The sequence below is a fragment of the Mauremys mutica genome, chromosome 2 (assembly GCF_020497125.1).
Source record: "Mauremys mutica isolate MM-2020 ecotype Southern chromosome 2, ASM2049712v1, whole genome shotgun sequence".
Lineage (NCBI taxonomy): Eukaryota > Metazoa > Chordata > Testudines > Geoemydidae > Mauremys > Mauremys mutica.
In genome coordinates this window covers 163,527,916-163,550,805 of record NC_059073.1, presented here as the reverse complement: position 1 = coordinate 163,550,805, position 22,890 = coordinate 163,527,916, and the positions used below count along the sequence as shown (strand labels likewise).

General features: G+C 43.2%; 1 protein-coding gene across 4 annotated transcripts in view; it reads right to left on the bottom strand.

The window, feature by feature from the left end:
• Positions 1–746: 746 nt before the first annotated feature.
• ATPSCKMT (ATP synthase c subunit lysine N-methyltransferase) overlaps positions 747–22,890 on the bottom strand; it is a 23,581-nt gene continuing 1,437 nt past the window's right edge. Inside the window, exons 2-6 of one of the 4 annotated variants that reach the window (XM_045003756.1) lie at positions 15,141–15,438; positions 13,940–14,008; positions 13,418–13,555; positions 11,561–11,611; positions 747–1,300 (exon numbers count right to left, since the gene is read on the bottom strand). In XM_045003756.1, the coding sequence (XP_044859691.1) occupies positions 1,100–1,300; positions 11,561–11,611; positions 13,418–13,555; positions 13,940–14,008; positions 15,141–15,438 (757 nt within the window). In that variant the 3' untranslated portion in view covers positions 747–1,099. The remainder of the gene's footprint in view (positions 1,301–11,560; positions 11,612–13,417; positions 13,556–13,939; positions 14,009–15,140; positions 15,439–22,890) is intronic. The other 3 variants (XM_045003757.1, XM_045003758.1, XM_045003759.1) reach the window with 3 other exon arrangements.

Sequence of the window (22,890 nt, the reverse complement as noted above, 5' to 3'; positions counted from 1 at the left end):
CTTATATAAATCCATGGTACGCCCACATCTCGAATACTGTGTACAGATGTGGTCGTCTCACCTCAAAAAAGATATACTGGCACTAGAAAAGGTTCAGAAAAGGGCAACTAAAATGATTAGGGGTTTGGAGAGGGTCCCATACGAGGAAAGATTAAAGAGGCTAGGACTCTTCAGCTTGGAAAAGAGGATACTAAGGGGGGATATGATAGAGGTATATAAAATCATGAGTGATGTGGAGAAAGTGGATAAGGAAAAGTTATTTACTTATTCCCATAATAGAAAAACTAATTAATAGGCAGCAGGTTTAAAACAAATAAAAGGAAGTTCTTCTTCACACAGCGCACAGTCAACTTGTGGAACTCCTTACCTGAGGAGGTTGTGAAGGCTAGGACTATAACAGGGTTTAAAAGAGAACTGGATAAATTCATGGTGTGGGTAAGGAATGGTGTCCCTAGCCTCTGTTCGTCAGAGGATGGAGATGGATGGCAGGAGAGAGATCACTTGATCATTGCCTGTTAGGTTCACTCCCTCTGGGGCACCTGGCATTGGCCACTGTCGATAGACAGATACTGGGCTAGATGGACCTTTGGTCTGACCCGGTACGGCCGTTCTTATGTACTTCTGGATACCCAAAAGTAATAAATAAGCTTATGAGCACCAATGATGAGAGCTCAAAATATGGCCAGAACAAAAACAGTTAAAAATAACTTTAATATTAGTAGAACATTTAGTTTATACGTGTGTCCTTAACACTACTGAACCCTTTCTGCATCCTACCACTTTTCATGTAAAAGATAATTTTTTTTTAGAAATACTAACAAAATTTCTTCTTGTAATCAATGCATACAAGTCTTCTTTGCTTTTTTCCATTGTACACTTTGTCTACATTTTACTGGCCTTCGCTTTGCTGTAATATAAAATAAGACTACAGTGCAGTTTTGCTTAACACCACAAGACATTCTGACATTGAAATGGGTTTGAGAAACATTCAGTGTTAATTATCGTCCCACCACTTTAAGTATACTAAGAACCAAATCAGACGGTCACTATTTATTTAAAGTTTAAAATTAGTTCCAACAACATTTTTTAACCTGAAATCTTACAAAGGATGCATCTTTTGCACAGTTTCTGAGCATGTCTTTTCATTTCCTTTGAAAGCTTTTGAATCATAGGCCCACACCACGTCTATTCCTTCTCCAGTAGTATGATCTGGCATCCAGTGTGGGAAAGGAAAACGGCAAGCAACGACTCTGGCATTGTGATCAAGTTCTTCTTCAAGCTTCTTCTCTAACTGTGGCATCTGTGGAACAACAACAAAAGCCCTTCAGATGGTGTGCAAGACAGAAGCGTTCCCACTTGAAACTACTTCAGACACTCAAAACTAATCCAAGGCTTGAAGATCTCTGTTTTAGTCTTAGAAAGCTTCCATGATGCAGGGTCATATGCTAACTTTGATGTGCAGGTACACAGTATATGAAGCCAAAACACGGTCTTTAATTTATTCTGATTAATGGTAAGATCAAGAAAGTTTTAAGTTTACATAACTTTTTAAAACTTATATCACATTTATTGGGAGCTATATCATCCTCTACAGAGAAACATGTGTAGGGGGACAGGATACTCCACAAATTTTGACTCAATTTAATCCAGCTCACAGGACTAGGGGTGGGGTTTGACCCTCTATGGAACATCCATGTGGTTTCAGTCCCCTAAAGTTTTATGTTCCAGGATCCATACACATCTTGGAGAGTTCTGGAGTTTAGTGCCTCTATGCTGCTTCATGCCCCTATGGCAGCTTTTGGAGAAGTCAATGGATCCCTGGTGGCTAATGATCAAATCAACAGGAGTGGGGGTTGGAAGGTGGAGTTACTGAATAATATTGTGATTGAAGAGGAAACAATATTACAGAAAGGCCAATCCTCTTGGGTCTACCCTCACGCTTTCTGCAGGTTAATCCCTCCCACAATAGCACAGGGCCAATATGCACAACTCCCCTCACATGTACAACCCTCTGGTCCGAGATCCACTCAATCCAGCTTCCCTCCTCTTGCAGAAGGCTGAGTATATAGTTAGGGACAAAGAAAATAGGATTTGCCAGACCAGAACAGACCAATGGTTCGTCTAATTGGTCATTTTACCTCCAACAATAACTTATACCAGATGCTCAGAGGAAAGTGAAAGATCCAAAATGTACCTAGACCTATAAGGAATTCCTTCCTAACCCCAGATGCTCACCACTTTATGACCTGAAGCAAGAATGCTGACAGACCTTCTAATTTGTATCCTGGCTCAGAAAAAGGCTCATGGTATGCATATACCTATCCAAGTTTAACTGTTTAGATTTGCCTCAAAATCTGCTTGTGGCAGTGAGTTATACAGACTAGCTGTAGTGCTGTGAGAAAAAGTATTTCCTTTTATTTACTATAAATTATTTTTTTTATTTTCTAAAAAAATGACCACGTATCAAAGAAGAAAAGACTAATTTATGCATATAAATAAGTTTAAAAAGCCACAAATCAAAATTGTTAAACCAAAAGTTTCTCAAAAATACAAAAAATGTTTTATATGGGATTCTCCGTGTCATCAGTGGCCTTAGTCAGACAATAAGACATTCTTTCACTAGTACCAGAAGACAAATTTAGAGAAACATCATCAAAGGTTGCAAATAGCTTCCACTATCAAAAACTTTTCTACAGCTGCAGAATACCTGTCATAATAATTCTATTAATAGCTAAATTAAAGTTTCAAGTAGATCCCTTACTTTGAGGCAATGACATAACAATGTACCAAAGAGAACTTTAAAATAATGTAGTCCCACACAAAGAATGATTGTAAACATTCATGTTGATATTTTATAGTTTCCATTATTTTAAAATGACATTAGAATCTCAGACTGAGCCAAGATAAACCTGAAAATAAAGGAGCCAATTATGTATAGAAATTAAATCACTAAAGCATGCATAAATATGCAACTAATCTAATTCTTAATATATAGAATACAAAGTGGTTGTGTGTCATGTTTGCATAATATCAGGCATAATTATGTTTGAGAGTTATATAAATTCATTAATTGTAACCCAGTTATAACTTTTATCCCTCAGCTGACAAAGTAGAGATATAAAAGAAATCTTAAAATAAACTAGAATTTACCCATAAAATTATTAGTAACAATAAATGTCTCAGACATTGACTGTTTAGATAATTGGGTTTTTATAGAAGGATGCTGATTTTTATTTTGTGCCAGCACATGCTCATAGATTTATTTACTTCAGCTTAACAAACACTAAAGCAATAGGCACTATACAAATTTATTATAAAATATATATAAAATTTTCACTATTAACATGTTTAAAAAAATTTCCCCAACCCATCCCAAGTTCTTTCAATTCACCCAATATGCACAAAACAACATCTCCATCCACCACAGATAAGATCCTCTCCCTTCAATCCACCCACACGCATATACTGATCAACCCTCTCCTTCAGAGAAAGTTTGTGGGAACAGAGGTCTTGCTGTGTGGCCTGTGGATCAATAAATCCAGGCCCTGTCTTTGTAAGTTAGTCTTGGACATTAAATAGAAAAAAAGTAATATGCTCATGGCTTCAAACTAGGCCAACACTGTAACTGATCTTTCTATAAGTAATAAGATATATTCATCCACAGAAAAAATGATAGAGAAACTGTGTTACAAAGCATCCTGAGGCTGGGCACTCTCAACCACGATACTGAAGTCAATGGGGGCATTCCACAACCCTAAGAAGGTCCTCAGCATTTACTTCAGACATTTGGGCCCACTGCATTTATGGCAACATTTGTGATCATATCAAAAAGTATTTTATTACTGGAGGGATTTAAAAACACAAACAAACAAACAAAACACACTACTACAATACCGGATGAAGTAGTAAAATACTGTTTTCTTTGCAAATGTTGTGGCTCTTCCTTCTACCTTATTAGGTCAGATAGCAACAATGACTAATTTACCTCATCTTAGGCTGCCACTAATTCTGAAGTTTGTTCCAAACACGTATGTATAATCAATTTGCTCACATTTGTTTTTCTGTGCAACTGTTAACTTCCTATTTGCCAAATAGTCTTCCTGCCTCTGCACCTTTGCCCTTAGAGATTCTGCAATGCGGCTACAGAATTTCTAATTGCAAATTCATATCTGTACTGGCAAGTGAACCAAAGTGTGATCATAATATCACTCAGTTCAGAAAGGGTGGTCTAATTTCCTCACAAATTAACTGCTTCAAAGAACAATTACTACATGACAGTCTTGTAAAAATCATGCAACTGAACACTTGGTTTTGTAATTACAGATATCCCTGTAAAAAAGGCATCTACTGCCCTCTCCTGGAACAAAGACTGCTACGCTGCAGTAAATCAACCAAAATGGTTGGGTTATTATCCAGTCTCTTGGGAATGCATACAATAAAACTGCTGGAACACTTGATAATGCAGACTTTCCTTCAGTATGCCAACTACAGAAGTAGAAATAAAACTACATTTTAAAATACAGAGTTTTCAAAATGAGAGTGCTGTGGTTCGTGTCTGAATCAGATAAGCTTTTAGTCCTACTACTTACAAGAGAAAAAAAGGACAGAAAACAAAACAGAATGTAGGTATTATTATGCTTCCGACTGTGATGCCCTGTTTATGTTACAATAATATTTTATCACACACTGTTCCCATTTTATACTATGACCATATAACACACTGCTCTGGCATAAACTCTTCACACATTCCATCCCACACAGTCGCCTGCCCTAAGGAATGAAACTACTTACAAACATTAATGGGGGAGTGAAAAGGAGATCTCTCTGTGCATTCATAACACATACAAGGCAAGTGCTCTTATAATACTACTGTCATAAAAGTATGTAAATGGAAAAACGGTTACTTACCTTTGTAACTGTTGTTCTTTGAGATGTGTTGCTCATATCCATTCCATGTAGGTGTGTGCGCGCCGCGCGCACGTTCGTCGGAAGACTTTTACCCTAGCAACTCAGTGGGTCGGCTGGGCGCCCCCTGGAGTGGCGCCACCATGGCGCCGGATAGATACACCAGCCGACCCACCCACTCCTCAGTTCCTTCTTGCCGGCTACTCCGACAGTGGGGAAGGAGGGTGGGTTTGGAATGGATATGAGCAACACATCTCGAAGAACAACAGTTACAAAGGTAAGTAACCGTTTTTTCTTCTTCGAGTGATTGCTCATATCCATTCCATATAGGTGATTCCCAAGCCTTACGTAGGCGGTGGGGTCGGAGTGAGATGTTGCAGAATGCAACTGCTGAGCCAAAGGCTGCATCATCTCTGGACAGTTAGACCAAGAGGCAAAGGTCCGGATAGAGGACCAGGTAGTAGCATGACATAGCCCCTGGAAGGGTATGTGAGTCGGAAAGGCAGCAGAAGAAGCCTGAGCCCTGGTGAAACGAGCAGTAAGGTGGCTCGACGGAACATGGGCCAGTCACAGGAGGTGCAAAGGCATGACGTCACCCAAGATGGAAAGCTCTGGGAGGAGACAGGTAGGCCCTTCATCCGGTCTGCCAATACAACGAAGAGTTGGGGGCGTACAAAAAGGCTTGTCCGCTTGACATAAAAATCGAGCGCCCTACGGACGTCTAGGGAGGGCAAATGTGCTCCCGTCGCAATGAATGGGGCTTCGGAAAGAAGACCGGAAGGAAGATATTCCGGATGATATGAAAGGTCAACAGCACCTTAGGGAGGAAGGCCGGACGTGGCCACAACCGCCCCTTGTCCTTACGCAACATAGTGTACCGTGGGTCCACTGTGAGAGCCCGAAGCTCAGAGACTTGTCCAGCTGATGCAAAGGCTACAAGGAAAAAGCTGTCCCTCAGGACAGGTATCACAGCGAGCATGTTGTCAGTGGTTCGAATGGAGCAGGCATAAGTCTGCTTATAACCAGGTTGAAGACCCAGGAGTTGGTGGGGCGGTGAACCTGGGGGTATAAATGCCCCAATCCCTTGAGGAACCTAGAAACCACAGCGTGTGAGAATATGAAGCGGCCACTCTCCCTTGGGAGGAAGGTAGAGATGGCTGCCAAGTGCACCCTTAATGATGAACTGCGCCCGGCGCTGCTGTTTGAAGATCATAGGCAATCCCAGAGGAAATAGATCGGAACCTCTGTGGGGGAAACCTTGTGTTTTGTAGCAGCAAGAGAAAGACTGCCAGTTGGGCAGAAACGTTAACCGAGTGGAAGGCTTCCTACCACCCAGGAGAATCCTGTAAAACCGAGGCAGAACAATGTAACTCGGATCGGTTTAGGCCCGCAGCAGGCATGCGGAGATGTGCAGGGATTGCAGGTCTAGTGGTAAAGTTTGCCGTGATCCAGCATTATGAGGTCTGGGCAAAGAGGCAGGGGAATCGGTTGGCTACCGAGAGGTCTAGCAACATGGTGTACCAGTGCTGCCTGGACCACGCTGGAGCGATCATGATCAGATGCGCTCTGTCCCTGCGGAGTGTTAGCTGGACCTTGCGAACCAGCGGGAGCGGTGGGAAAGCGGATGGCAGATGGCTCGTCCATGGCATCAGAAAAGCAGCCAAGAGCGAGTCCTGGGAGAGGCCTTGGCATGAGCAGAACTTCTCTCTCGTTCCGTTACCGCGAGAGCGAAGTTCCAGAAACGTAGGGATAACATCCGGTGGAATCAACCACTTGAGAGACCGGAAGGAGCTGCTGAGGCGATCTGCCAGAGTGTTCCGGACCCCTAGGAGAAAGGACGCTACCAGGTCCGTCAATGGAGCTGTGCAGGAGTCCCGGCTGGATAGCTCCCTGCAAAGAGAGGAGGACCGTGCTCCTCCGTGCTTGTTTATGCAACGGGTGTCCGTTGTGTTATCTGTGAACACCGAGACACAGAGCCTTGTAGGTGCAGCTGAAGCACCTGGTACACAAGGCAGACTGTTCTCAACTCCCGGACATTGATGTGCAAGGGCAGCTGTTGAGCCAACCAAAGGTCTGGAGTGGGAAACTGACCCAAGTGAGCACCCCAGTCAAGAGATGAGGCATCCATCATGAGGGACACCGAGGGTGAGGTGGATGGAACAGCACTCCTGCACACATCAGGGAGGGCGTCGACCCCCAGTCGAAGGAGCCTAGGACGCTCGGGGGGATCGAGGCGACCATGACCATGCTGTCTTTGGCCGGGTGGTACACTGAGGTGAGTCACGATTAAAGTGTACGGAGGCGAAGCCTGGCATGTTCGGTTACGCACGTACAGGCAGCCATGTGGCCCAGAAAACCTAGGCAAGTGCAAGCCAAAGTCGCCGGGAAGGTCCGTAGACCTTGTACAATGGTTACCAACGCGTGAAAGCAAGGCGTAGGTCAGCAGGCTGTGCGATATTGAAGTCCAGGGTGGCCTCAGTTACGTCTATTCCCTGAGCGGGAATCCGGGTGGATTTCGCTATATGGATCCTCAGGCCTAAACGCAGGAACAGGACCTCGTCGACGCCCACACGAGTGGTAACTTGGGCCCCAGTGGCCCCTGGAATGAGCCAATCATCCAGATACGGAAAACGTGTATCCAACAGTGGCGGAGAGGGCGGCGACTACAGCCAGACACTGTGAATACACAGGGGGCTGGATAGAGGTCAGCCGGGAGGACCGTAAACTGGAAATGACGGTTGGCCACAAACCGGAGGTACCTGCTGTGCAGAGGATAAACGGCGACGTGAAAATACGCGCCCTGCATATCGAGGGCGGCATACCAGTCTCCGGGATCCAAGGATGGGATGACGGCCCCCATGGATACCATGCGCAACTCCAGGTATATCATAACTTGTTGAGCTCCCGCAGGTCTAGGATAGGTCTGAGACCTCCCTTCACCTTGGGGATTAGGAACTAGTGGGGCTAGAACCTTTTGTCCCTTTCGACCATGGAACCTCCTCTATAGCTCCGATGGTGAGGAGCGCCCGCACCTCTTGCAAAAGGAATTGCTCGTGAGAGGGGTCCCTAAGGAGGACGAGGAGGGATAGGCTTTTGCCCGATTGGTGGTTAGGAGGACCCTGATTTTGGCCCCTTAGGGGTCTCGACCAACGCCTACGACTGCCTCAGCGTCGCCTGCTGGCAAAGCCCTGTCTTTGTCTAGGCGCAGGGTAAGGGCGGCGAGGCTGGGCGGAAAGGGCGGCGGTGAGACGTCGGCATGTACATGCCGAGAGGGAGTGCATAGTGTCCTCGCTGACCTTTGGGCCTTGCAGCCTAGGGCCAGTTTTGAGAACAGGGCTTTGTCATTGAAGGACAAGTCCTGTATAGTGTATAGCAGCTGCGAGGGAAGGCTTGATAACTGGAGCCATGAAATGCACCTCGTGGCAACACCCGAGGCCAGAGCCGTGGCTGTGGAGTCCGCTACCTCCAACAAGGTGTGGAGGGAAGCTCTCGCCACTTTGAGCCCTTTTTCCAGGAGGGCATCAAACTCTTGACGGGAGATCCGAGAACCCGACTCCGTAAAGTCTCCCACTAGATGACAAGGGAGCAGGGGGAAAGACGTACATATAGGTGCCCGTCGCCCCTGGAGGATACCATGCACATGCATTCGACTCCCGTGCCTACGGGCGGGATAGTGGCCACTTGGAGATTCATAATGAATGCCACCCGTCTCGGGAGGTCCTGATGGGCCCCCAGGCCAATTAGGAGAGGGTCCAAGGAGCACGCTTCTGCCACCGCCTCATCTGGGGAGGAGGGAGACGAAAAGCCGGGGCAAGTGGGTCTTGTGTGGGCTCACGCTCCTGGACGACCTGTTGATCTGGTGGGATGTGGGAATGCGGTGGCAGAACCGGACTCCCTCCGTAGCGGTCGGAGGGGGGTGACTAACTGTCACCCCTGGTTCCCAGTGCTCTGACGGAACAGAGCACGATGGAAGCACAGGTAGCGCGCCCAAGATGTACAGGGCAGCCACTGATGGATGTCAGGGTCCTGTCCTGGAGCACCCGGAAGACTCTGGTGTCCACATCCGAATGGATGGCCATGGAGAAGTTAAAGCCCTGAGCGGAGTTTCCCTCTCCAGCTCATGGCGCTCGACGCGGCACCGGGAATCGGTACCGTGAGGCCTAACGGTACCGGGAGCAAGAATGGGACCTGCGACCGGAGCGATGCTGGGAGGCTGGCTGAGATCTCGAGGCTCGATGCCGGGAGTGGCTACCTGAGTCCAGTGCCTGGAGCGGTGCCGGGAGCTGGATCTGCACCGAGTGTACCAGGCTGGGGAACGGGCCGCTGATCGGTGCCACGGGTACGACCGGTAACGATATGGGGAACGGTGCCAGGACCGTGAACGGTGCTGGCACTGGGCTTGACGAGAGGACCGAGAACATCTGCGGGACTGCGATCGTGAACGGTGCCGCTCTGTGGTGCCGACGCTGGGTGGCGTGAGCAAGACAGGCTCGCGATAGACAATGCAACCCGCACCGGCGGGTTAAAGCAGCGCAGGTTCTGCCCTTGTCATTAACACCCTCGCTGTGGAAATGTTTCCTGCGTGGAGGGAATAATGAGCACAACCACAGCTCGCATCGGGGAGCGTTCAGGTGCTGGACTCGACGGCTCCTGCGTGGCCGGAGTCTACGGTGCTGATACTGTCGGTGCCGCAGCAGGTACCGGCACCGGGCAGTGCGACGTAGTAGAGCGCTCGGGCTGCGGAGCAGGGGGTCGGACACAGCTTAATAGCGAGCTCAACCACGGTTCGTACCGGGGAACTTTCCAGCACCGGACTCGACGGCTCTTGCCTGGCCAGAGTTAACGGTGCGGATATCGTAGGTGCCGCGGCAGACATCGGTGCCGGGCGATCCCAGTGATCATAGCGTTCGGCTGCGGAGCAGGGGGCGCGGACGCAGCTTCATAGCGAGCTCGACCACGGTCCGTACCGGGGAGCTTTCCAGCACCGGACTCGACGGCTCTTGCCTGGCCGGAGTTAATGGTGCGGATATTGTTGGTGCCGCGGCAGACATCGGTGCCGGGCGATCCGACTGAGCATAGCGCTCGGCTGCGGAGCAGGCGGCTCGGACGCAGCAAGGATATTGTGCCTCTTCATCCTCCAGGCCGAGTAGACGTCGGAGCCAGCGACGGTCGGCGCCGAGAGGCCTTGGCGGTACTGGCGATCTGGTGCCGAGGGAGCGCTCCTGAAGATTAACCAGCGCTCGGTGCCGAGAGCGGAGGAGCAAGAGCTGCCTCCCTCAGGAGCTGTTTAAGACGAAAGTCCCGCTCCCCTATGATCTCAGATTAAAGGCCTCACAAATGCGGCACTTATCTGTGAGGTGAGATTCCTCGAGGCACTTAGGAGAGGATCTCATGTCGGCATCGGCTTGTGGCCGGCCGAGCATTATAAAACCCTGTGGACCGGGCATCGGACCCGGCACCGGGTGAGGGGAAGGGGATAAACCCCAAACCCCTGTGAAATAAATACTATACTACAAACAAATAAAGTTAACTACAACTATAAACATCTGAACTATATACTTAACGAGAGAACTACGAGTAGCTAGGGAAGTGGAGGTCAGCTAAGCCGCGCTCCACTGTTCCAACGACCGACACGGGCGGTAAGAAGGAACTGAGGAGTGGGTGGGTCGGCTGGTGTATATATCCGGCGCCATGGTGGCGCCACTCCAGGGGGTGCCCAGCCGACCCACTGAGTTGCTAGGGTAAAAGTCTTCTGACGAACGTGCACGCGGCGCGCACACACCTACATGGAATGGATATGAGCAATCACTCGAAGAAGAATAAAGAAATACTGAATTTTCTTGCCCTTTGAAGGAAAATGTAAACATAACCAAATAGCACTTGAAAAAACACAAAAATGAATTTTAAAGTTTGAATTAGTCCATCTACTGTACCATAAAAGTGGTCTCTCTAGAAATACCATTTTCACAGTAATTTTAAAAAGCCATACAATTTCATCTGGAACCTGACATTTTATGGGGGATACACAGCTTTCTCAAAGTGAAAAACAATTTCCCTGTATGCTCTGCAAACTAGCAATTATATTAAAAGCACCCAAGGTAATTGAAGACTATTGCAGTATGACGAACTGATACATCACTGAGGTGCTTTCAGTTTTTGAAAAGTGCATAATCAAAGTTCAATACTCTGTTCTTTTTAACATACAAGTCCACAGAAGTGAGTTGAAACTAGTCAATACTCATCCTCCCTGAAAACTATTTTACTGAAAATCTGGAGAATGATCAATTTCAATGATCAAATAGAAATTGGAATTTCAAAATGGAATTTGGAACATTCCATTAACTTTTCAAGTAATTTAAGCTGTTTGTAAGAGTTTACAGAATTATGGTTCTGAACTATATTGGAATTTGGACTTCATGAGGCAGTACACAAATTGGAATTTTGGAACAGACAGACAATTGAGTTTCAAGTTATAACAGGTTATATTATTTAAATGTATATAAACTTTGATCAGCATTTTGTCAAACCAAAGACTTGAATGTCAAAGGTCCTGATAAGTGGACTCACTTTACAGATCAATATCTCTATGCTGAATGCCTTGCTATTATGGTCATAAAACACAATATAGACAATGAAAGAATGAAAAAAGACTTACCATTTGAGGTACCCCAAAAACAACAACATTTGTATACTGGGAAAAGCTAACCTATTAAAAAAAAATTATATTACCATCATTGTGGACGATGAATATTTATAATATGAGTGGATACTGGGGGGAATGTTAGTAATAATAGTCTTTCCTTTATTCACACCCTTTTTCACGGCCAGGCCTCCTATACCAGGGACAAGGACAGGAAATGATACAGAAGCCACTATGCCAGCTCAACATAGCCAAGGATTCCCCAACACAGGTAGCTTTGCACCAACTGAGAAGCACAAAACTGCTTCAATGTCACCAAGGCTCTGGCCCTAAGTTCTCTGAATTGATTAATATTCTGGAAGTTGCACAGATTTACTCATTTTTACTGCTGTTCTTATCCCTAAGGAAAACATTTATCATTTAACATCCTAACTTTGCCCATGTCAATTAAGTCTTTAGCAATATATCTAGAGTTAAAACTGACTAACCATTTCTATTCAAGTCTGTGTTTTGAGTCCCTCACAACTTTCTGCAGTTTTTAATTATTGGGAAGGAATTATCTGTGTCAGTTCTCTGCCTTAAGGAGAATTTTTTTTAAAAACTCTCATTCAAAAATAGTTGATCTGTTTTTGAACATGGAGAGGGGAGGGGGAGATACACTTTTCCCTTTATATAAAATTCTTGCCATTCTTTTTCTTTATCACTCAAAGGCTGAAACAGCAGGGGGTAGGTAAACTGAAATCTTGCAGAGAATTAATCGCTAGGAAGTGTTCTGATAGAAAATTATTCTGATTCATCTAAATTATGAGGTTTCTGAAAAAAATCAAAACCGTACTATGTTTCTTTAAAACAGCTTTGTTCAAAAATTGATTGTGTGCGTGCACGCACGCTCGCACATATTATATACACATATAAAATGAAAGAAAGTGCTACGTGACATGTATGCACAATACGGAAGCTGCATGTGAACATGCACATCTCATACAGTGCCCATTGAAGCCTGATCCTGCACTATTACGGAGAATAGCCTTGCCACTGATTTCAGTGAGTGCAGGATCAAGATCTGTCTACGGCAGGGCTTTGTAGCACCCAGCCTCATTCAGTAAGTACTTAAATGTGAGCAAAATACTCCAAAAGAACCCTTGCAAAGGGAGTATATCTGAGGACCAAAAAACAGCAAAGCATTTAAGCTAGTGAGTAGTCATAGTTAGTATGTGCTTGTGTACTTTGCTGTATCAGGGCTTGAAAGAGCACATTATGGGGGACAACATTCCAGTGGTGTCTAATAAAATAATTCCAGATTATGAAATTTATTTTTTTCTTTCTTTTACAAGAAATACCTGAGACTTCCATTATATAAAAAAAAAAATACTGCAATAAGAGAATGTTGAGGCTGCACAGTAGCATACTCAAGACAGTAAATGCTAAAGTTGAACTTGCTAGTGCAATCATAACTCTTTTCCCTTGTGCACATGAATCAGTTACATAATACTACACTATTCTCAAATAATACAAAATAATCTAGTTAAAGTCGTAGAAACTATATATTTTTATACATTAGCATATTTAAAGTTGTAGAAAATATTATATGATATAGGGTATTATTTGAGAAACTGTGTGATTATCTAATTAATATCTGCATCATAATGCATAAGCACATTAGCTTTGCATCTTTACCTTTGGTATTTCCTGACTTTTGAATGCCTAGATGTATAACATTAACATTATTTTAGCAGTTTTTTTTTTTAATAATAATAATAATAATAATATTATCTGCAGCTGTGTGTTTTCAAATTGATCACTTGTAATTCACCAGTGGAAATTATTATTACATACTTGGATTTCTATAGGGCTTTTTCACAAAACACCTACCTTCCACAAATCTGAAATATAAAATTTGGCATTATGATGCATCCCTTCTCTCCAAGCACGATATCTGGAGTACCAGACTAGCCAGGGATTTAATTCATAACCAACAGCTTTGAATCCTTCTTTTGCAGCTGCTATCACCTACAAAAAGACAAAGTACACTTCATTCAGGGCCAGAATAAACTACAGTATGACACTATTTATGATAGAATTGTGCTTGCAGGAAACATGAGAATAGTGTAATTTTATTAACAGCAGAACCCCCCAAAAAACAAGTGCTATATGTCTTTATTAGTTGTGTTTATCCACCTTTGGCGGTTGAATACTAAAGCCCCAATCTGCAAACAAACACTTACATGTGCTTAACTTGAGTATCATGAGAAGCCCCATTTAAATCAATAGAACTACTCATGGTAGTGAAGTTAAGCACAGGAGTATTTGCTGGATCAGAGCATAAGGCCCCCATAGTGCCATGACATATCCATGTGCTCCATTTCAAGCATGCAAGTAGTTTCAGTGACTTACCTGTATATTAAATGTACAATTGGCCAGGGGCACAGCAGTAAACAACAATATACACGTACATGCACTCACCTAAGATCAAAAATACAAAGTGACCTACCAACACGGAAAGTTTCACAGTGAAAGATTATATACTCAAAAAACATTCTTTGACACAGGCAGTTATAACATATTTTCCTAATTCACAGTATAGCACTCTGAAATGCCAGATGGATATGCAATTTAAAAAGTTAATTTTATCATAACTTCAAGCACACGCTAGCTGATTTTTTGGTTTTTTGTTTTTTTTTTAAATAAAGTAGTTTAGACAATACATTTTCAAGATTTAAAATTGATAATTTAGCAAATGTCTTTCGATGACTTAAATTCTGCTTGGTGTATTGATATGAGTTATCCCACTGAACTCAGTTGGGCAAACTAATCTAGTACGGAAATAAATTTTGTTCCCAAGTCTGCTGTATTTATTGAACTGTAGCATGAATCACTCTCACTCTCCATGTAATTTTTTAAATAAAGAAAACATACTGCAAATCCCACATATAAATAAAGCCGTGTATCCATGCCCTCATTTTTCAGAGGGGGATTAGATAATTAAAATACATTATAGATTAATCGGGGAATATGTGGTAACAAAATTAGCAACTTTAAATCTTACATATTGCATATTTTAAAACTACTTGACAAGCATCTTTAAATAAAATGACTCAAATCGTGTAAAAATAAAATTTAAAAATTCTGTATTAGAAACGTATGGAAAAGTAGAAAAGGGTAAGAAAGTAAATATTTTGTTCCTGAATAAAACTAGTCAAATATTCAAATAGTTTATTCCACACATTTTGAAGTTTTCCATATCAATTATTTAATGCAATTTTTTTCCATTATGCACCATAAAAAAAATTCACAAACATTCAAATAACCTGACACTTTCATATTATTTGAATAATACTATTTTCATTATTTGTCCAAAGGTATTCTTGAATAAGTGTCAAACATTCTGAAGCCTGTAATAAATACTCTTAAAAACAGTCCAATTGATTGTCTGAATTTTTGTGGGATGGGGAGGAAAACTTAACACAGGGTATAAAACCTTCACAAATACCAGGAAAAAAGGGGTGCATAATGAAAAATATCTACTACAGTAGCTCACTTCTTTAACACTGTTTGATGTACATGAATTTAGAGGAGCCAGAGTTTTATAACTCACAATACGTCCATCGCCGCTACCTATGTCAACCAGAGATCCACTTCTGTATTGTAACATTTTCAAAACATTTTCAATCTGAGCTGAAGTTGCAGGTACAAAAGGAAGGCAAATTTTTCTCAGTGCTGGAGTTAGGAATGGAGTGGCAACAGCATACAGTACCACCAATGTCCCCCCAACAATGCCAGTGACCAACAATCCCCAATTTCTTTTTCTTGATCTGTCATTATCAAGATTCATATGCAAAATGTCTTGGGTATGGCTTTCTCCTTGAAGTACTTTTGACATCGACAAAGTGTACCTGAAGAAAAGGAAAAACATACGTAACATGACTCCTTTGAAATGCCAAGTACATATCTATTTATTTCTACAGACAAAACCTTGCTGGTAAACAGCATACAATAATAGAATCACATACTAAACTCTAAGGCTTTAGCTACGCTTTATATAAAGCTTACCTCCTTTTGAGCTGGGATATATTCATAAATCCTATTAAAATATTAAGTGGCCTTCGCGAAAATCATCAGAAAATAATTGAATTTTAAAATCTGTTCTTTCTACCATACTTGACTTTTTTGCTCACCTAGGGCCCTCATAAATGTATTGGAGAGCAAGGAATACATACTAAGAAGCACATCGTCTATTTTCATCTAGAAGACAGGGAAATTACATATTTACCTCCCATTAATGCAAATAGAAGTTAAGTACATAAATCCCACATACACAGAAATGAAAACAACACCTCCACTCAAAAAAACCTGTTCTTGTGCATAATGATTGCAAAGTTTTTATTTTAAAGTATCAGTAGCGGTTTTCTCATCAAAATAGAATGATTTTCAGTCATGAAAGGAGCAGGGTCTCTTCCACTTAGAACAGAGAAAAATAGGTAAAAAATCAAGTAGTTAAGAAAGCACAGTGCACAGCCTGCTAATAAACCTATGGTTAAATGTAGTGTACAACACATTCTTCATGTACTGTATTTAATATCCAAAGCTAGCCAAGCGTTCTTTGGAATACTATGTTAGCACCCTGGTCCTTAAGAAACACAGATACATTATTTCTGTACAACTGTTTAAACCTGATTATTTTTCTTTCAACTCATTGTAATATCATATTAACACTCCAAAAACAATATGCCTTTAAAAATCTTAGAGGGAATCTGAATGTCATATTTTTATGTGACATGAATATAGTGCTCATGAAAGGTGTTGACCTGACAACACTGTCTTATATTTTGCTACATAATACAGCAAAGTCAGTGTAAGTACAGGCTTCCCCACATTGTCCCACTAGTGTGCTTCCATCTTGACCAATTTCTTTGAGAACATCAAACAGTTCATACGATGTTGCTAAACTTACATACACAGGAGGCCCCCCCATGTCATAAGGCATTGTCCATACAAGTGTGACGTTTACCACTCATGATCCAGTACCACATGGTGTTGAGAGCAAGCTGCTTTGTGCCAAAAGAGCTATGGCGTGATAGAAGTTTGAGTCCTTTACAGAATCAATGGCCAAGACTTTTAAAAATGAGCTCCCAAAGTGCCTAAGCTCTATTTTCAGGTACCTAAGTAACTGTCCTAAATTTTCAAAAGTGACAAGCAACTAACAGCTACTGTTGACTTAAAATAAGAACAGCCACACTGGGTCAGACCAAAGGTCAATCTAGCCCAGTATCCTGTCTTCCAACAGTGGCCAGTACCAGGTGCCCCAGAGGACTGAACAGAACAGGTAATCATCAAGTGATCCATTCCCTGTCGCTCATTCCCAGCTTCTGGCAAACAGAGGCTAGGGACACCATCCCCGCCCCATCCTGGCTAATAGCCATTGATGGACCTATTCTCCATTAATTTATCTAGTTCTTTTTTGAACCCTGTTAAAGTCTTGGCCTTCACAACATCCTCTGGAAAGGAGTTCCACAAGTTGACTGTGCATTGTGTGAAGAAATACTTCCTTTTGTTTGTTTTAAACTGCTGCCTACTAATTTCAGTTGGTAACCCCTAGTTCTTGTGTTATGAGAAGGAGTATTTACTTTCTTCACACCAGTCATGATTTTACAGACCTCTATCATATCTCCCCTTAGTCATTTCTTTTCCAAGCTGAAAAGTCCCAGTCTTATTAATCTCTCCTCATATGGAAGCCGTTCCATACCGCTAATAATTTTTGTTGCCCTTTTCTAAACCTTTTCCAATTCCTATATATCTTTTTCAAGATGAGGCGACCACATCTGCACACAGTATTCAAGATGTGGGCATACAATGGATTTATATAGAGGCAATATGATATTTTCTGTCTTATTATCTATCCCTTTCTTAATGATTCCCAACATTCTGTTAGCTTTTTTGACTGCCACTGCACACTGAGTGGATGTTTTCAGAGAACTATCCACAATGACTTCAATGGAAATTAATGTAAAGTACTTTGAGATCCTCAGATGGAAGACCTTACAGAAGTGAAAAGCAATGTTACTACAAACATGTTTTATAAATTTGACTGTAAAAATATTTCTCATGATGACCTGCTCAACAGTCTTCTGGCAATGCAATGAGAGATACCTGAGGACTGCAGAAGGGGCAAATTTAGTACCTATCTTTAAAAAGGGGGAAAAAAGAGAACTTAGTGATTTACAGATGGGGCAGCCTAACTTTGATACCTGGAAAGATACAGGAACAAATTGCTAGAAAATCCATTTGTAAGCACATAGAACAGTGGTTTTCAAACTGCGGGTCGCGACCCAGTACTAGGTCACGGAATGTAAGGCACTGGGTCGCGGCAACTCTGGTCAGCACCGCCAACCAAGCCATTAAAAGTCCCATTGGCGGTGCTGCCCAGCTAAGCCAGGCTAGTCCCTACCTGTCCTGACATCGTGCTGCGCCCCAGAAGCAGCCAGCAGCATGTCTGGCTCCTAGCCGGGGGACCACGGGGCTCCACGCACTGCCCCCACCCCGAGCACTGGCTCTGCACCCTCACAGGTCAGGAACCAGCCAATGGGAGTTGGGGGGGCGGCGCAGCACCTGCGGGCCAGAGTCACGCGTCTCCGCCTACCAGCCCGACCTGTTGCTGGCTGCTTCCGGGGCACAGAACGGTCCACAGTGCCAGGACAGGCAGGAAGCCTGCCTTAATACCTCCACTGCGCCGCTGACTGGGAACCGCCCGAGGTAATCACGCACCTCAATCGACTGCCCCAGCCCTGAGTCTCCCCAAACCCAGAGACCTTTCCTGCATACCAAACCTCTCATCACCAGCTCCACCCCAAGCCCAGAGCCCTGATCCCCTCCCACACCCCAACCCTCTGCCCCTGCCCAGAGGCCCCCTCCCACACCCTGAACCCCTCATTCCTGGCTCCACCCTGCAGCCCTTACCCCCATACCCCATCTTTCTGCCCCAGCCCTGAGCCTCTCCCACACCCCAAACCCTTCATCCTCAGCTCTGTTGGGTCATGGGCATCAACAATTTTCTTCAACTGGGTTGCCAGAAAAAAAGTTTGAAAACCACTGACCTAGAAGATAACAGGGTGGTAAGTAATAGGCAACATGGATTTGTGCAGAACAACTCGTGCCAAACCAGCCTAATTTCTTTCTTTGACTGGGTTACTGGCCTAGTGGATGGTGGGAGAACACTAGGTATTATGTATCTTGATTTTAGAAAAGCTTTAGGCAGTCTCATGAGAAAACTGAAGAAATACAGTCTAGATGAAATAATGACGTAGGTGTGCAACTGATTGAAAAATAATATTCAGTTATCAATGTACAGATACAAAATGAGGAATAACTAGCTAGGCAGAAGTACTGCTGAAAAGGATCTGCGACTTATAGTGGATAACAAATGAGAATAAACAATGTGATGCAGATGCAAAAAAGGCTAATATTTTGGAGAGTATTAGCAGGAGTGTTTTAAGACCTGGGAAGTAATTGTCACACTTTATTCAGCACTGGTGAGGCCTCATCTGAAGTATTCTATCCAGTTCTGGGCACCACACTTTAGAATACATGTGGATAAATTGGAGAGAGTCCAAAGGAGAGAAACAAAAATAATAAAAGGTTCCAAAAACCTGACCTATAAGGAAAGGTTAAAAAAAAAAACAGGCATGTAAAATCTTAAGAAAAGACGACAGGGGAGGAGAACCTGGTAACAGTCATCAAATATATTAAAGGCTATCATAGAGAGGATGGTGATCAATTTTTCTTAAAGTACACCAAGGATCAGACAAGAGCAAATGGGCTTCATCTGCAAGAAGACAGATTTAGGTTAGATATTAGGAAAAGCTTTCTAACTATAAGGGAAGTTAAGTTCTGGAACAGGCTTTCAATGAATGTTACAGAATTCCCAATAGTGGAGGTTTAGAAGAAGAGGTGAGACAAACACCTACCAGGGATGGTCTAGGTCAGTGATTCTCAAACTTTTTTTTTCGCAGTCCACTTGAAAATTGGCAAGGATCTTGGCAGACCACTTAATGAGCTTTCTAAATGTTGTTTGTACTGTTAGCTAACTACTGTAAAGCGCTTTGGATAAAAACCCTGTATAAAAAAACCTTAATAATAATTAATGTTTTTTGTTCTACAAATAAAATTACACAACTCATCTTTTAATATCAGTAGTCTTACCTTTCTAATGCAATGGAGATGCCCTCTCTCCCCTGCCGTGGCAGCCACCAAACTGGGCCTGAGAAAGAGGGCCATCTCTCCCTGGCAGCCACATCCCTGGAGTTGGGGAAAGTCATCTCTTTCTCTGGCCATCACAGCCCTGCACATCCCACATTCCCCCCATCCCCTCTTCTCACCCTACTGTCCCCTCCCATCTACCCCCTATTCCTCCCCCTCTCAAGGCCTCCACCTCATCTTACAGGTGCATCTTTCTCCAGGGTCCAGGTACCTAATTAGCGGAGCCACGCCTACGCGGCTCCACTAATTAGGTGGGTGGCCCTTCATTCTCTTGTGTGCGGCTGCCCAGGTGCGCAACTTAGAGGGAACTGTCCACAGACCACTTGAATCGAGCTCGCGGACCACTGGTGGTCAATGGACCACAGTTTGAGAACCTCTGGTCTAGGTTTACTTGTTCCTGCCTCAGTGTAGGTAGCTGGACTTAATGACCTCTCAAGGTCCCTTCTAGCCCTATATTTCTATGAGTCTATAATTTAAAACTACAGTGGAACTTCAGAGTAACCAACACCAGAGTTACGAACTGACCACTCAGCCACACACCTCATTTGTAACCGGGAGCACACAATCAGGCAGTAGCAGAGACGAAAAAAAGAGCAAATACAGTACAGTATTGTATTAAACTACTAAAAAAATAAAAGGAAAGCAGCATTTTTCTTCTGCATAGAATGAGTACCTCGAGCCTTGGCAAGAGCAGCAGCCCCGAGCCCGGGCAGGAGCCACGGGGAGAGGGTGGAAGCCCCAAACCCAGGTGCCCCAAACCCCAATAGGAGCCGTGTACCACCCTCACTTCTGTGTTGCCTGTGGAGGTGGGTCTGATCTCCCCCCATAACAGCCATGCAGGGGAAGGACAACTAGCAGATTTTGGGGAGATCCGATTTCACGGGGTAAGACTTTTTTCACAGTCCATAACATGTTTTTCATGGCCATGAAATTGGTAGGGCCCTAATTATGATGATCAACAGATGGCTCTGGCAACAGTGCTATAAGGAGGGGTTTTTAGATGTCTGGACATTCACTGGCCGATGAGTGTTCTCATGGGATGGACTCCACCTGAGTAGGGAGGGAAATAGACTTCTGAGATAGAGGTTGGCACAACTGATAGAAGAGCTTTGAACCAGGAATTCGGGGGAGGCAGTTGGGGGATGCTCATGTTACCTCCACTCCTGATGCTAATATAGGGGGAGGAAAATCAATAAGAGAGGATACAGCAAAGGAACCAAGTGTAGGAGAATGGATATCAAGATAGTGTCTTGGTATTGTTATTAACAGTCAAGTAAGCAATAGTGGCTAGTAGAATGACTGTACCAAATTGGACAAGGAATCTGGGTAAAGCCAAGCAGAAGCAACTAAGATATCTATACACCAATGCAAGGAGCCTGGATAACAAAATGGAGGAATTAGAACTACTGGTGCAGGAAGTGAAATCAGACATTATAAGGATAACAGAAACATGGTGGCATAATAGTTATGACTGGAGTACAGGTATTGAAGGGTATGTGCTGTTCACAAAAGACGGAAATATAAGTAGTATTGCATATTAATGACAAGGTAAACTGCAAAGAAATGAGAAGTGACGGAATGGATAAAACAGAATCTGTTTGGGTCAAAATCATATTGGGGAAGAAAGCTAACAGAGATTCGACTGGGATAGTGCTTGGGCTATGCTACAGACCCCAGGATCCAATATGGATAGAGACTGCTTTAATAATTTTAATGAAATAAATGCTAGTGGGGATTGTCTGATTATGGAAGACTAACTTCCCAGATATAGGTTGGAAGACAAATGCTACTGACAGTGGTAGGGCCCAGATATTCCTTGATGTGACAGCTGACAGATTTCTTCACCAAATAGTCACTGAACCAACAAGAGGTAATGCCATTTTAGATTTAGTATTGGTAAGTAGCAAAGACCTCAGAAAAGCCGGTTGAAGACGACAACCTGATCATGAGCTAATTCTGTTTAAACTAAATGGAAGGATAAACAAAAATAGATCTGCAACTAGGGTCCTTGATTTCAAAAGGGTAATCGTTAAAAAAAGTAAGGGAAGTAGTTAGGGAAGTGGACTGGATGGAAGAACTCAAGGATCTGAATGTGTACAAGGCTTGGAATTACTTTAAGTCAAACATGTTTTTACAAAATGGTAGATTGTGACAGACCAACCTGATTTCTTTCTTTAAAAAGATAACTGATTTTTTTTTAAAAAGGAAATGCAGACGGCCTAATCTACCTGGATTTTAATAAAGCATTTGATATAGTTCCACATGGAAAATTATTAAACTGGAGAAGATGGAGATTCATACAAGAATTGAAAGGTGGGTAAGGAACTGGTTAAAGAGAAGACTACAACAGATCATATTAAAAGGGGAACTGTAAGGCTGGAGAGAGGTTACTAGAGGAGTTCCTCAGGGATCAGTCTTGGGACAAATCTTATTTAACATTTTCATTGATGACCTTGGCATAAAAAGTGGGTGTGCCCTAATAAAATCTGCAGATGACACAAAGTTGGAAGTACTGCCAATAGTCCGTTCTGGCCTTAAAATCTGAGTCTATGAGCACTGGTTATGGTGGAAGACTCCATCACCACTGCAACAACATAGAAGACTGGCTATCAGCCATTATTAACTAGCTACTTGCAACTTTCTTTACTTCACCTGAAGTTTTGCAGGCCACTATAATTTTAAAAAGTGACTTTTAGGTTTTCAGACTTTAAGTAATCAGTTTTAATCTTGTTTTACATTTGTACTTTTATATGTTCCTAAAGAAAGGCTTATTCGCACTGAAACATAGATTCATAGATATGTAGGGCTGAAAGGGACCTTGAGGGATCATTAATCCCAGCCCCCTGCCTTTAGGTAGTAAACCTAGAACATCCTTGAGAGGTGTTTGTCCCACCACTCCTTCAAAACCTCCACTAAGGGGGATTCCACAACCATGCTTTGAAACCTATTCCAAAGCGTAACTACCCATATAGTTAGAAAACTTTTCCTAAATATCCACCCTGAATCTCTCTTGCTGCATGTTAAGCCCATAACTTTTTTTTTCCTACTTTCAGTGGACATGCAGAATTGATCACCATCCTCTTTATACAGAC